Source organism: Scyliorhinus canicula, chromosome 11 (genome assembly GCF_902713615.1).
Source record: "Scyliorhinus canicula chromosome 11, sScyCan1.1, whole genome shotgun sequence".
NCBI lineage: Eukaryota > Metazoa > Chordata > Chondrichthyes > Carcharhiniformes > Scyliorhinidae > Scyliorhinus > Scyliorhinus canicula.
The window spans coordinates 141260914-141276999 of NC_052156.1; the positions used below are offsets into that span (position 1 = coordinate 141260914).

Consider the following 16086-nt stretch of genomic DNA (forward strand, 5'->3'; position numbering starts at 1 on the left):
CCCCACTTGTACATAGTTATGCATGTATATACAGCCACGTTCCAAAATTTATTTTAAAAAGGAGAGATGTCATAATATCCACTCATGTATATCATGAGATGCAGACAGGCAGTGATTGACACACAGGATAACCAATAAACACACACGACACAGAACAACCAATCACCAGACAGGACACCACCACTATAAAGCCCACAGGGCATTAAGACTCTCCTTCTCTCACAGGACACGGCTAAGGAGATAGTCACAGTGCACAAGCCAGTGAACATCATCACCATGTGGTAGAGAGCTAGTCTGGTCAAGCCAGTAGGAGGTTATCAGTTAGGTTAGTGGAGTGTCAACCCACAGCAGATTATGTACAGCAATCAGCAGATTCAATAAAACAGTGTTGGACCATCTCCTGTGTCGGAAGCCTGTTTCTCATTTCACTGCATCCAGTTGCAGTCGATGTTAGACCAACACAGATAGCACATCAGAGCTGACCTCATGCGAGGTCTTTACACATCTCTTTATTTTTGTAAACATTTTATTAAGGCTTTTATGATTTTATAGCAACAATTACAAATGTAAACATAACTCAGTAAATACCCCCCCCCCCCAACCAACAACCATACCTAGCCAACGTGGTTTACACACACAGTTCCCCAGTCCCTCCTCCTCCACTCGCTGGTCTCGCCTAGCCTAAACTAAACTATCTCCCCCGACTCCCCTCATTCCCTACCATTCACCCCCCGTTATTGTATCTGCTAACATTTAAATTTTCCCCAAAGAAGTCGATAAACGGCTGCCACCTCCGGACAAACCCTAATTTTGATCCGCTTAGGGCGAACTTGATTTTCTCAAGTCTGAGAAACCCAGATATGTCGCTAACCCATACCCCCAATTTCAGGGGCTCCGAGTCCCTCTATGCCAATAAAATCTGTCTCCGGGCTACCAAGGCGGCAAAGGTCCAAAACATCAGCCTCTCTGGCCCCCTGGACTCCCAGGTCTTCCAACACTCCGAAAATTGCTACCTCTGGTCTCGGCACCACCGTTATCTTTAAAACCATGGACGTGACATCGGCAAATCTCTGCCAGCATCCCCAAAGCTTTGGCCATGCTCAAAACACGTGGACGTAGTTTGCGGGCCCTCCCGCACAATGCCCACACCTGTCCTCCACCCCTTCAAAAAACCTGCTCATCCGGGCCACCATCATGTGTGCCTGGCCAACCACCTTGAATTGTATCAGGCTGAGCCTGGCATATGATGAGGATGTGTTGACTCTCCTCAGAGCATCCTCCCACAGCCCCGCCTCTAGCTCCTTATCCAGCTCATTGTCCCTCTTATGTTTTACCTCCATACCCGAGTTCCCTCACACTCCAGGAGTTCTTTATAAATTTCCGAGATCTTCTCCTCCCCCAATCCCGTTTTCGAAACTACCTTGTCCTATATCCCCTAGGCCGGTAGGAGAGGAAAAGTTGAAACCTGCCTCCGTGCAAAGTCCCTCACCTGCAGATAACGAAACCCATTCCCTCCTGGCTGTTCAAACTCCTCCTCCAAATCCTCCAAACATGGAAAGCTCCCATCAATAAACAGGTCCTCCAGCCTCTCAATCCCTGCTCTCTGCCCCATCCGATTCCCCTCATCCAGCCTCCCTGGCACAAACCGGTGGTTCCCACAAATTGGAGCCCACACCGACGCTCCCTCCACTCCCATGTGCTTCTGCCAATGCCCCCAAACCCTCAGAGCTGCTACTACCACTGGGCTTGTGGAGTACCAGGCCAGCAGAGGTGCCATTACCAATGCCCCTACACGATGCCGCCTCTACCTGCTCCCATACTGACCCCTCCCCCACTGCCCACTTCATAATTATAGCTATATTTGCCGCCCAGTAATAATTCCTAAAGTTCGGTAAGGCCAGCAGCCACCCTCAACTCCACTACACCTTCCTTACTCGTGGGGTTTTACCCCCCCCCCCCCCCCCCACCCCCCACCCCCCACCCCCACCCCCCACCCCCCACCATACAAACCCCTGTCTTTAAAAAAAAGCTTTTGGGATTAAAAATAGGGAGACACTGGAAAATAAACAAAAATCTCGAGAGAACGGTCATCTTTACGGTCTGTACCCTCCCTGCCAGCGACAGCGGGACCATGTCCCACCTCCAAAAGTCCTCCTTCATTTGCTCAACCAACCGGGCCAGATTTAATTTGTGTAGCTGCTCCCATCCCCGTGCCACCTGATTTCCCAAGTATCGAAAACTCCCTCCCACCACTTTAAACAGCATCTCCCCCAGCCTCCTCTCCTGCCCCTTCGCTTGGATCACAAAGACCTCACTTTTCCCCGTATTTAATTTATACCCGAGAGCTGGCCAAATTCCACTCGGAGTCTTTACACATCTCTGTCCATTGTCACATTAACCCAGCTCTGCGTCATGTTTCTTATTACATCACTGTGTGGGCGGTACTGTACTCAGTCCCACATTAACCCTGTATTTTCTAAACCTTTTACTACACCTCCCTTTATGTCTTTATCCCATGGGTATAGAGTTACCTTCATTTACTTCAAATCTTACGTTATCAGTATTATGCATTTACTTTATTGTTACAACCTTAATACTATTCCAAAAATGCTACACAGTATTAACATTACAAACATTCTCACCAACTCCTCTCTCCTTTTCAAGTCCTGCACGTTAGAGGTTCAAGCACTGTGGAGGCATTGTAAACCTTCCACATCTCATGTATCTTTTTCCCACGTGGACCATGTTGAAGCCTTCTGAGGCTGGGGAAGAGCATTTCTGTGGCAAGAAGAAGATTGAGTCGTATGCTCCCCTCTTTTTCATTGTTGATGGTGCGAGACTGCTACCAAGTTCCAACATTATGGTTGTGGCATGCTGGCTGGAAGTTGCTGTGTGTGCACAATGTTTGATGTGTCTACCTGTTGTACCAGCATTCTAGTTGGTGGTGGAGGATTCACAAACTATTGATGATTCTCTGGTATTACTTCCACCGAAGGTGGAGTAGGTTGGTCTGACCACTGGGGACTGGAATGATATTGGAGAAACATGTTCCACAAAAGAGAAGAGAGATTGAAGGTGAAGCCAGAGTCCGAATACTCTTTAGTGTTTGAGCACTCAAGACTCTACGGTTCTGGCTGGCTACCAACAGTGGTATTCGTCAAATCTTCCATCGTCTGGAGGAGATCCAGGGCTGCGCAGGAATCCCTTCTCAAAAGATGGAAAGACTGATTACGAATGACATACATCAGCTCAAAGATTTGTTTGTTTCCATACTTCAATGATTCAAAAATCATGCTGATGACTGGAATCAGACTCCCTGCATCATAAAGAGGAGTGTTGCTGTTGGAGACCAGAGGCCTTGGAGCCATGGTTCCTCACCTGACAAAATTGCGACACTACCACTTGTGTCTAATCACCCATGAAGAATGGCTGCGTGTCTTCTGGTCTTGACCTCATGGACTATCTTTGGGCTATCTGTATGGTCCTGGGGTTTTGACTTGCACAGTTTACCGAAGTGTCACTGTCTGTTGGAATGGAAGCATTGGACTGTATTCACAGGATACTCACATTGCAGCCCTGGCAAGGTCACTCTGGTGGGCGTTCACAAATTGCTTTCCAGGACTGGAATTGCCCCTGCACTTTTGTGACCTGATAAGCTGGACTGAGGATTGGTCTCTTCCCCATATTGTATTCTCACTCCTTAGGATGGTCACATTATTCAACTTGCTCAGACAGTCTAAGTAGCTGGTTTGCCTTGTCTAGGCAAGATCACCTTTAGCCTGTAGGTGGTCAGAGAGTGAATTATCTGAGGCACTCACCAGGATTCTGTTGCTGATGAGCTCAGACTTTAAATTGCCACATTCACACCCTTTTGCCATCTTGTAGAGATCATTTCTGAAGGAATTGACAAGTTCCCCAGGCAGTTGGACTGTCTTATTAAATGTGGTTCCCTCCAATATTTTATTGGGTCTCAAGTTGAAATAAACGTCAAAAGAGTTTAAAACATCATCAAATTTGGGAGATGGCTCATCTAGAACTTGCAGTATAATTATGTCATTTGCAATTGGCCCAATTGTGTGAAGAAGTATATTTACTTATTTTGCTTCTGATTTTTAAAATGTATATGCTCAGTAATGCTATATCTTAAAAATGTTTTCCCCAAAGACTTCCATTCTGTGACTGGTCTGACCAATGGATCTAGAAGTGTGCAACTTTGATACATTTTGACAATTTTAAAAGCATTGATACAGCTTCAGGAGGTTACAGGCATCCTTTCACTGCCAATCAATGGATTTCCTACATTTGCTGATAATTGACGAGCTTCTCAAAATGGCAGCAGCACGTTTCAGGAAGAAGGCTCCGCAAAGGGTGCTTGGGTCAGCTTGCTGCCAACTAGATTTAATCAGAGGTGTAATGCTGTTAGTTTGGACATGTTGACAAAAAAAAGCACAGGCTTGCTGTCTCGGAAATCAGTTTGTTGTGAAGCACCCAAGACTGGAGTAAATTAATTATTAATATTTTGTTTTTTTCCCAAACTCTGAAACCATGGGCACGATTTAATGGAAAAGAAACATGGTCCCGTTTTGGGCATGATTAGCGGTGTGTTTCCCGGTGCTTGCAGCACGGAAAATGAGGCTTTATGGCCTCGGTGAGGAATGCCTCACCTTGGCCACAATTCAACTCATTTTCTGCACCAACAAGCTCAGCTTGTCAGTGTAGGAAGAGATCTGGCACCCTGATCTCTGACCCCCCATCATAGTCTCTGAACACCCCAGTACCTCAACTTACTAGTTAGGAGGTCTTTGAGCCTGCTGCACCCCACCTCATTAGGGCAGGGCACCCCCGGGTCTGATTCCCGGCACAGGCAAAATGCCACAGTGCCGGTACGCCTGGTTTTCACGTTTGTGGAAACCAATGCTAAATTTCGCCTGGTCTGGGTTTCTGAGTTGAGGCCGTTATGTTGCGCACCTTGTATAACTCTGTCTTGAACATATTTAGGTGAGTGTAACTGCTCGCTTGAATATATGAATCTGCATCCTGCCCTCGCAACCCCTTGTGAGATCTCACTAGATCTTGCGAGGCATAACGAGTTTCATAAATCTCGTGAGTGACCTCTCACGAGGTTTACCAGCCTCAGGGCACGACGAGGCCATTCGATTGAGACTCGCAGTTGGGGATTGGAATTAGTGATAGGTTTGATTCAAACCGCGTTTTTGACTAAATTAATAAAAAGGGCTTCTCAGGACTGGTTGGCTGGAAATTATAATAATTTATAATAATTTATCCCACCATGCAGGCTATGAACACTGCAGCTGGACGTCCAATTGAATGGAGATTTGTGCTGTAGTAAAACTTTGACCTTTTGGCTTCCAGGCTTTTCCTCTGTACTCTTGTCTCGTGAATTTTCTCAGTGTTACAATTTACAATTGATAAGGATTTCATGGTTATTATTAAACTTTTCATTTCAATTTTTTTTATTGAATTCAAATTTCAGCACCTGCTGTGGTGGGATTTGAACCTGGGTCCCCAGAGGATTACCCTGGGTCTCTAGATTACTAGCCCAATTACAATACCTCTACACTATTGTCTTCCCTGGTTTGCCTTCCTGTCCCCAACAGAGAAAACACATTTCTGATTCCCGTATGAGGGGAAATAGAGGTGCCCTCTCATTCGCCTTGCATCCTCAATGGTGACCACCTCTCAGTGGTACTGCAGGGCTGGTAGCCCTCTGATTGTGTTTGCACATGGACAGTTAGCCTGCCATCTTCAATTGAACGGCCATCTCAGAAAATATTGCTATGGCAGTTCTACTACTCATCCATTCAGGGATGAGGCCCAAGATCCTGATATCGAGTCTCGCCCCCACAACCCAAAGATGTGCAGGGTAGGTGGACTGGCCACGCTAAATTGCCCCTTAATTGGAATTTTATTTTATTTTTTAAAATCCTGATGTCAGGACTTTTGCGCACTTTGAAGAAAATCCTGGCCCTTGTGCAGGGTGTTTCATAATGTGGTCCTAAAATCCTGTGGCATTGACAGTCCATGCATCTGGTGTGCAGAAGACATTAAGGCCCCTGCAAATATTAAGACACTTGGAGATCTGAACATTGCCTCACAAACACCCACCACATCCTTTTAAGAAGGCTTTTCTCATCATTACAGTGATGGACTCATTTGTTTGGACGTTGAAAATTGCTACATCTGTTTCCAATTATTTAACTGTTTGTTTGATATTAAGCTGTCTAACTATTTGCAGAAGCACGCTCACTGAGAGCTCCTTAAAGTTCAAACCTATTTTCTAACCCTGCCTGTTTCAAAGGGATATTTTGTGACATGTATAAATATAATAAAAACATTTTCAATATTTTTCACACAACCAAGAGGTTTAATATGGCAATGGACATGTAAAGCAAATGGTTATCCTGATTCTGAAGCGTAACACATATAATCTAAAACTGGCAAGAAATATGTATTTGGTAAAAGAGCAGGTTGAGGTTTTCTTACCTTCAGGTGTTCTTCATTCTCTAGCTTCTTTTCCAGTACCATTTGCATATTTTTCACATCTTCCATTTTGTTTTCCACCTCTTCTTTTGTTGTTTTAATTTCACGTTTCCTCTGTGTAATCTCTCTACTTAGTTCAATACAACTTTCTCTCAACGCTTTTGTCTTCCTTTCAAAGTCCTGCAAAAAACAAACCAAAACCAAGTCAAAAACAGTAAAACAAAACTCTAGGAATAAAATATGTCTTTAATACAATTAAAAGTTTTTACAAATCATTAATGATGTAGATACTGATATTTATTGATTACCAGCAGATACTTGTCACTATGAGACGTTAGGAATCGTGGATCTTCAATTTTACTGCTAAGCAGCAAAGATTCACTGCAATAATGTGAAAACCACTGTAATCCCGCGCTTCTACACCATAGCTTAAGATATAATATTTGCTTTATCCACTTGACTCAGTTCAACCTAACACATTATTGGCCCAAGATTGGCACTCAAGTTTCTGACAATATGTAGGAATTTCTAATCAAGAAGACCTATTTGTGTCCGTAGAATTATGCCACTTCTGAGGGCTGGACTTCCCTCAGGTAGACAAAGAAGATTAAGATAGTAAATTACTGGTGGGATATTTCCTTTGTACTGCATTGAAATTACTAACAGTGATGAGAACAGACAGTCTTTCTGGGGTACTTCCACTTTTCTATCAGTAGTTCCATTTGACTTTGTTTCCTGTTACCTTGGCCTGGGCTAGATATGGGAATAAAGAAACTGAATATTATTAACTGAGCAGAGCTTGATAACTTGATGAAGTGGAATTGATTGCGTAACATCATGGTCACCCTACTGTCTAAATCTATCTCTATGCATTTCCAGTTTGTAAGTAAGTACAGCAAGCAATTTGGAAGGCAAATCGGATTCTGGCCTTCATTGAAAAGCAGATTGGAGAACAAGAATAAATAAATCTTATGACAATTGAATAGAGCATTGGTGAGACCACACCTGGCATGCTATGGACAGTTTTGGTCTCCATATTCATAGAGGTTATACTTGGATTGAAGGATGTACAGCAAAGGTTCACTAGATTGGTTTTGGAGATGAGAGGGGTTTCTTATAACGAGAGGTTGAGTATATTGGGCCTATTATCTTTGGAGCTCAGAAAAATGAGAGGTGATCTCAGTGGAACATACAGGGCGGGATTCTCCCAGCCTGGGGCCGGGCCGGAGAATCCCCGAAACCGAGCCATGCTGTCCCGGCGCCGGTCGCTCTAAGCGGCCGGGCTGCCTATTCTCCGGCCCAGATGGGCCGAGCGGCCGCTCTAAAAAGGCAGAGTCTAGAGTAGAGGAGGTATTGGGGGGCCTAAAGGCCATGCAGTCGGGGAAGTCCCCGGGGCCGGATGGATACCCAGTAGAGTTTTATAGGAAGTTCTCTGAGCTGGTGGGCCCGGTCTTGGCGAGGGTTTTCAATGAGGCAAGGGACAGAGGGACCCTGCCGCCGACAATGTCACAAGCCACCATATCTCGGATATTGAAGCGGGGTAAAGACCCGGAGGTGTGCGGGTTCTACAGGCCAATCTCCCTGATTAATGTAGACGCCAAGCTCCTGGCAAAGATACTGGCGGGTAGAATGGAGGACTGTGTACCGGAGGTGATTGGGGAGGATCAAACGGGGTTCGTGAAAGGTAGGCAGCTGGCGGCCAATCTGAGGAGATTGCTCAATGTGATAATGATGCCCCCGGCGGGTAGAGAGGTGGAGGTAGTGGTGGCAATGGACGCCGAGAAGGCCTTTGACCGGGTGGAGTGGGACTATCTATGGGAGGTGCTCGGACGGTTTGGGTTCGGGGAGGGATTGGTGGATTGGATCAAATTATTATATCAGGCCCCGAGGGCCAGTGTCAGGACCAACAGAGAAGTGTCGGAGTACTTTAGGTTGTACCGAGGGACCAGGCAGGGCTGCCCACTCTCTTTGCGGGAGAGTGAGCGTCAGCAGGGGGGTGGGGGGGGGGGTAGAGTAGAGTAGGAGGGAAAATATGGCGGGTAGTACCGGTGGGAGGGGAGCGGGCTTGTGCAATATGTTACGATGGAAGTATTGAAAGTACGTGGACGTTTGCACATTTTTGCCTCCTTTCTGATGATGTCTGTAACTGTTTATAAAGCCAAAAAACTACCTCAATAAAATTGTTTATTAAAAAAAAAGGCAGAGTCCCGCCAGCGCCCTCCACACCTGGTCGCAGCCGGGAGAACTCTGCGCGCTGGGTCGGGAGCGTCCTGTGTGTGGGGGGGGGGGGCTCCGACCCCGAAGGGAGGCTTCCGATGGGGCCTGGGGCCCGCAATCGGGGCCTCTCGATCGGCGGGTGGGCCTCCCGCTCCCCTGGCCTATTTTCTTACCCACTGGCCCCTGAACTCCCGTGCCATGTTGTGTTGGGGCCGGCACATTGAGGGAGGCCACCGTGCATGCGCGGGTTGGCATCCGCGCCACTGCACATGTCCTCGTTGACGCCGGCACCACTGCGCATGCAGGATCCCGTGATGCACAGTTCGCAACATGATGGGAGGCTGGAGAGGCGTGAACCTCTCCAGCGCCTTTCTGGCCCCCTGTAGAGGCCAGAATCGGTACTCCCAGCGGCCCGTTCACTCTGTCGTGAAACGCGACGGCATTTCCGACATCGTGGACACTCTGTTGCAGAATGGGAGAATCCCGCCCACAGAATTCAGAAGGTACTTGAGATGGTAAACATTTAGAGGTTGTTTCCTCTGACTGGGGAATCTAGTACACTGTAGCTAGTCTCAAGATAAGAGATCGATCATTTCGGACTGAGATAAGGAGAAACTTATTCACTCAAGGGTCTGTGAAACCTTCGAATTCTCTAGCCCGGAGGGTTGTGGATGTACCATATTTGAGTATGTTTAAGTTTAAGATAGAGAGACCTGTGTCTCTCAAAGAAATCAAGGTATATGGGGAGCAGACAGGTAAGTAGAGTTGAGGCAGAAGTACAACTACGATCATATTGATGGGTGGAGCAGGCTCAAGGGGATGTTTTGTATACTCCAGTTCCTGAGGCCACGGTAGCACAGTGGTTGGCATTGTTGCTTCACAGTGCCAGGGACCTGGGGTTGATTCCCAGCTTGGGTCACTGTCTGTGCGGAGTCTGCACGTTCTCCCAGTGTCTGTGTGGGTTTCCTCCGAGCACTCTGGCTTCCTCCCACAAGTGGCGAAAGATGTGCTGTTAGGTGAATTGGACATTCTAAGTTCTCCCTCAGTGACCTGAACAGGCGCCGAGTGTTGCGACTAGAGGCTTTTCACAGTAACTTAATTGCAGTGTTGATGTTTGATTTGATTTGATTTATTGTCACATGTACCGAAGTGCAGTGAAAAGTATTTTTCTGCGGCTGAGGAAACGTACACAGTACATACATAGTAGACAAAAAGAGTAATCAACAGAGAACATTGACAAATGGTACATCGACAAACAGTGATTGGTTACAGTGCGGAACAAGGGGCTAAACAAAGCCCATACATGAGCAAGAGCTGCATAGGGCATCGTGAATAGTGTTCTTACAGGGAACAGATCAGTCTGAGGGGAAGTCGTTGAGGAGTCTTGTCGCTGTGGGGAAGAAGCTGTTCCTGTGTCTGGATGTGGGGGTCTTCAGACTTCTGTATCTTCTGCCTGATGAAAGGGTCTGGAAGAAGGCAATGCCTGGGTGTGAGAGGTCTCTGACAATGCTGTCTGCCTTCCTGAGGCAGCGGGAGGCGTATACAGAATCAATGGGAGGATGGCAAGCTTGTGTGATGCGTTGGGCTGAGTTCACCACACTTTGCAGTTTCTTGCCATCTTGGACCGAGCAGTTGCCATACCAGGCTGTGATGCAGCCGGATAGGATGCTCTCTGTCACTCATCTGTAGAGGTTTGAGAGAGTCAATGCAGACATGCCAAATTTCTTTGGCTTCCATAGGAAGTAGAGACGTTGTTGGGATTTCCTGACTGTTGCATCAACGTGAGTGGACCAGGACAGACTGTTGGTGATGGTGACCCCCAGGAACTTAAAGCTAGCGGCATCGCCACTTCAGAGCCATTGATGCAGACGGGAGTGTGTGTGTCGTGCTACATTTCCTGAAGTCGATGATCAGATCCTTGGTTTTCCCGACATTTAGAATAGGTTTTTTCTGTACACCATGCAACCAAGTGATTTATCTCCCTCCTGCAGTCTGATTTGTCATTGTTTGAGATGCAGCCCACCATAGTCGTATCATCCGCAAACTTATAGATTGAGTTGGAGTTAAATCTTGCCACACAGTCATGTGTGTATAGGGAGTACAGCAGAGGACTGAGCACACATCCTTGCAGGGCCCCCATGTTGAGGACTATTATGGAGGAGGTGCTGTTGCCTATCCTGACAGATTGCAGTCTGTTGGTGAGCAAATCAAGGATCCAGCTGCACAGGGAGGGGTCAAGTCCAAGATTGCAGAGTTTGGTTATTAGTCCTGTTGGGATAATGGTGTTGAAGGCGGGGCTGTAGTCTATGAACAGCAGTTTTACATAGGTTTCCTTGTTGTCGAGGTGGTTGAGTGTTGATTGTAGAACCAGGGAGATCGCATCTGCTGTGGACCGGTTGCGGTGATAGGCAAATGACAGTAGATCGAGACAGACTGGGAGGCTGGCATTGATCCCTCTCATAACTAGCCACTCGATGCATTTCATAATAACAGACGTCAGGGCCACTGGTCGGTAGTCGTTGAGGCAGGCTACCTTGTTCTTCTTTGGTACTGGTTGTGGTGAACCACTGTACTGGTATTATGGTGGACTTCTTGAAGGAGATGGGGACCTCAGAGCGGAGGAGTGAGGTGTTGAACATATCTGCGAATACACTCACCAGCTGGTCTGCGCAGGCCCTGAGTACTTGTGACACTAATAAGAGATTATTATTGTACAATTCTAAGCTATATTTTACTGGCTCTCAAGAGTATTTAAATTATATTTAAATGATCAATGATAAGAATTTTAAACTCTACTCTCTTCTCAACATATTAGTACTTACTTACTCAGTATAATTTATGTATCATGTGAATTGGCAGTAATCTGTGTACTGTATTTCTGCGCTGGCAATTGTTTTGCACAAAAAAAATTATTAGTGAGTTACTGACAATTTTTCCTTTACTAAAGAAATGTTTACAAAAAGCTGCTGTCAGTTTAAATATTACTCCTACATGATTTCTGCCTAACATTTGGCATTACATGCTCTTCCACAGTGCAGTAAATACTGAACTTTCAACTGGACCATCAGGAAAAAAACTTCTGTTTGAAACCCTTTTTTTAATGACTAACACATAATGGGCAGGTTTCTCCGGTCTCCGATGCCAAAGTCGCGATCGGTGATCGGCCGGAGAATCCACGTTGGTGCCGAAATCGGACGCAGATCAGCTTTTGCGATGCACCGCCCCCTACAAAACGGTGTACCTGAAGCCATCCCCCTGATGCTCCGTCTTTGACCGGCCGAGTTCCCGACAGCGTGGATCTCTCATGTTATTTCTTTTTCGGTAACTCGCCGTGGTGGCTGCGGACTGAGTCCAGCACTGCCACAGTCAGGGGAGAGCTGATCTGCGGGCAGGAGGGGCTTTGACAGGGGCTAGGGGCACACGTGGAGGGGTGGCCCGTGGATGGTGAGCCTGGCCAAAGGGGGGGGCACTATTTGGCAGGCTGGGTCCGCGTGCAGCTGGCGCCATGTTGCACGACACGGCCGCTGCAGGCCGCCGCCATGCGCAAGCACAGCCACGGACCCGGCAATTCTCCAGCCGGATCAGCAGCTTGAGTCGGGTGCTCTACGCTGTGTGCCTGCTAGCCCCCCACCAGACTGAGGATCGGTGGCCATTTTGTGCCGATTTTCCGCTCGTCAAACGCCACCGTTCGCACACTGGCGTCAGGACAGTCTCCAAATCGGCCCATTGTACATGCTGGCAATGGGCTTGGTTACTGCGTGACTATCTTTCTGTATTATTTTAATACATTTACACCATAAGATATAGCTCAGAATGCCTATACATGCTTCAGGACAATAAGGCAGCTGAGAAGCAAATGTAATCCTAGGAAAACAAGAGCAAAATACTGCTGGAAATCTGAAATAAAAAGAGAAAACGCAGGGAATATACAGCAGGCCAGAGTACTATGGACAAACAAAGCGAACGGCTGGAATTTTCCAGCCATTCACGCCGGCGGGATCTTCCGGTCCCTCCAATGGCGTACACCCACCATGGATTTCCTAGCAATGAGGGGTGCATTCAACAGGAAACCCCTTGACAACGTGGGACCAGAATATCCCGCCGTTGGCTAATGGTGGACTGCCTTCGCTGCAGCAAAACATAGAATCATACAGTGCAGAAGGAGGCCATTCGGCCCATCGAATCTGCACCGGCCCTTGGAAAACACAGCCTACTTAAGCCCACACTTTCATCCTATCCCCGTAACCCAGTAATCCTACCAAGGAGCAATTTGGCATGGCCAATCCACCTAACCTGCACTCATTTGAAACACATGCAAGTTGCCATGGAAAATCACATCCAATGTTTCAGGTTATTTCCGGTGTAATGAAAGGTCATCGACCTAAAACATAAATTCTGTTTCTCTCTTCACAGGTGCTGCCCGGCCAATTGAATATTTCCAGAATTTTATGTTAAATAGGAAAACACTTCAGATAGAAAAGTGTAGTAGACATAAAATGACAGCTTTATTAAGGAATTACAATTCTGATATTTCATAAGTTAAAGATAGTACCATGTTTAAAGATTTAGTGTATAATTCCGCAAAGATGAGTGGCAGATCACAAGATCATTCAGAATATAAAGAGCAGTAAAGAATGACAAAGATTAGTAAGGAGGGAGAAATTTGAGTACGAGAGAAAGCTAGCTAGATATATAAAAACAGATGGTAAGAATTTCTACCGGTAATCAACAAAAAGTGGGCACTGGCCCTCTAGAGAATGAGAATGGGGAATTAGTATTGGAAAATAAGGGCGGGATTTACCGACCACCCCGCCACATGTTTTTCAGCGGCAGAGGCAGCCCACCAGCGGGATCTACTATTTCCACCGTTGTCAACAGGATTTCCTGTTGAGTGGTGGAGCAGGCTTGAGGGGCCGAATGGCCGACTCATGCACCTAATTCGGATATGTCAGAAGTTCTTCAAATTGGAGAGTATTAAAATATGATTAAGTAACCATTTATACCATTGAAATATAATTAATTAACACTCTTAAGTAACTGCCAGATAACCCCTTTAACTGTTCAAAGACATTCAATGACTTTAACTTTGTCAACTGTTAATAATTTATTAATTGCAATCAATTGGGGCTGAGTTAGCACACTGGGCTAAATCGCTGGCATTTAAAGCAGACCCAGGCAAGCCAGCAGCACGGTTTGATTCCTGTACCAGCCTCCCCGAACAGGCGCCGGAATGTGGCGACTAGGGGCTTTTCACAGTAACTTCATTGAAGCCTACTCGTGACAATACACGATTTTCATTTCATTCAATTAATTGTAATTGATCCCAGGCAAACAATGACTCAGTAATCTGTGTAAGATAATGATTGGTTGAAACTAGACAATAGAGTGAATCAATGAATGTTTTTTTCTTCAAAACATTTTATTAAGGCATTTATAATTTTATAATAATAACAGTAAACAGTACAAATACAAATATAAGCATAGTGCAAGTGAGCCAATGAGTGTTGACTGATGCAAGGATATGCATGCACAAGAGAGACATAAGAAAAGGGCTAGAAATGAAACCTCACAAACTGAATAAAACACAGCAGATTTGAACAAGACATAAAATGCTGTGGTAATACTGATTCTGTTAATTGTTGCTTGAATATGGTGTGCATGATTGATTCTGGTGATGTTGCAATCGAGTCTCATTATATTCAATTGGGGCTGCCAAGTTGAAACATTGGAAGGGCAACCTGGGACTGAGCACTGCTGATACAAGTGGAACTTATAACAACACATGGATCAAGTCAGACTATGCATTATATTTCTCTTAATGCAAAATTTTAAAATGTACTTTTAAGAGAAAGAATTGTATGAATTGTATCAATTTTAAAACTCACTGCAGCTTTTGGCAGTCTCTCAAAGTCTTTTTTAAACATTGCCAGCTCTTCTTGTAAACTGTAAACAAAATAAAATTAGTGTTCAATCTGAAACAACAGCAACATTAATCACAAAAAAGAAATTCAGTTTACGCTTAATTCAAGTTCCTTTAATTTGAAATATATAACAGTACTTATTATTAATTCATTCTTTTACTTAAGTGTTTTCACTAAAATTATTCAGTAATCCAAATGTTTTAGTGCAAATAAAAGGTATTGATTTGAGCAGGAATAGCCTAAAGTGGGGTAAATGAGGGCTGGGGGTCAGGTTGGAGGATTGGACATTGAGGTGTCCGGCTTCATAGTAGGGGGGGAGGGGGTCGGATGTCTGGGTGGGGCAGTCAAACATGAGAATTTGGGACTTTGGGAGACGTGCAGTCAGGCCAAGGGGGTTGGTGGTCAGGCCGGGTCTGGGGGAGGGTACGGTGGGGTGGGGTATTCAACCAGGCAGCCGGTTTGGGTGAGGGGGTCAGGACTGGATCGGATTGTGTTGTGTTGTGAGGGATTGGGGTATCTAACTAGGTTGCGTCAGGTGGTCAGGTTAAGGGGGGGGGGGGGGTGGTTTCTTAGAGTGGGAGGGGAGGAGAGTCCCATGCGGGATCAAGTCTGGGCATTTAAAGTAGTTACGATGAAGTTAGAAGAGGTTTTATTTCTTCTAACCTTTCCAGAGTATCTATTAGCTTAACACTGGCAGAACCATTCCAAGTTCGCAATGTAAATTGCTTTGTTGGATGGTTCCCAGCGCAGCGCAATTGTTCGGGCGAAGTTAGCACTTCTGGACAATTGCCGCGTAAATTCCCGCGTAAAAGGCGGGATTCCCTCGTGCGTCTTTGGGGTACCCTCAAATCTGAAGTTGAGGAGCTAAGACTTGTCCCTCATGGAATAGCAATTCACTGAGGACTCGAGAATTAAAATTGGATTAAAAATAAAGTTAAATTAAAAATAAATAGATAAACCTAGAACTGTCATTGACCATGAAAAAGACTGCAAATTGGTGGATGAGTCTTTTGAGCTTTTGTAAACAGACAATATGAGAAAAGCTCGAATAAAGATTCATAAGGGCAGAGAACAATGGTGCCTTTGATTCTGAGAATCTCCCAAAGGGAAAGTTCCTTTGTAACTACATTAAAAGATAATTTGGTCTTTTAAATTAGTGGGGGGTAAAATGTGTTCTCTTCCATATTGTAAACAAACTCTAATTAAATTCTTCTGAATGGAATTGAATCAGATTTAACAAAAATTACAAACCATTAAAATCTGAATTATCGTCAAGAGAATAGAATATCACATATAAATATTGGTGATTATTTTCCTATTAAATAAATCTAGCCCACTCTACAATGCTGAAAATGCCTCTTAAACATACATTTTTTCAAGAACAGAGGAAAAGAGCTGTTGATCCCTCGAGACATGTTGCTCTGTGGCAACATGCTTAGCACCGAAA

General features: G+C 45.4%; 1 protein-coding gene across 4 annotated transcripts in view; it reads right to left on the reverse strand.

Annotated features, from left to right (window-relative positions):
* Positions 1 to 16086, reverse strand: part of ccdc146 (coiled-coil domain containing 146) — a 152546-nt gene that overhangs the window by 66626 nt on the left and 69834 nt on the right. For 3 of the 4 annotated variants that reach the window (XM_038811549.1, XM_038811548.1, XM_038811551.1), the window contains 2 exons: positions 14604 to 14661; positions 6505 to 6681 (listed from right to left, as the gene is read on the reverse strand). In XM_038811549.1, the coding sequence (XP_038667477.1) occupies positions 6505 to 6681; positions 14604 to 14661 (235 nt within the window). The remainder of the gene's footprint in view (positions 1 to 6504; positions 6682 to 14603; positions 14662 to 16086) is intronic. The other variant, XM_038811550.1, reaches the window with a different exon arrangement.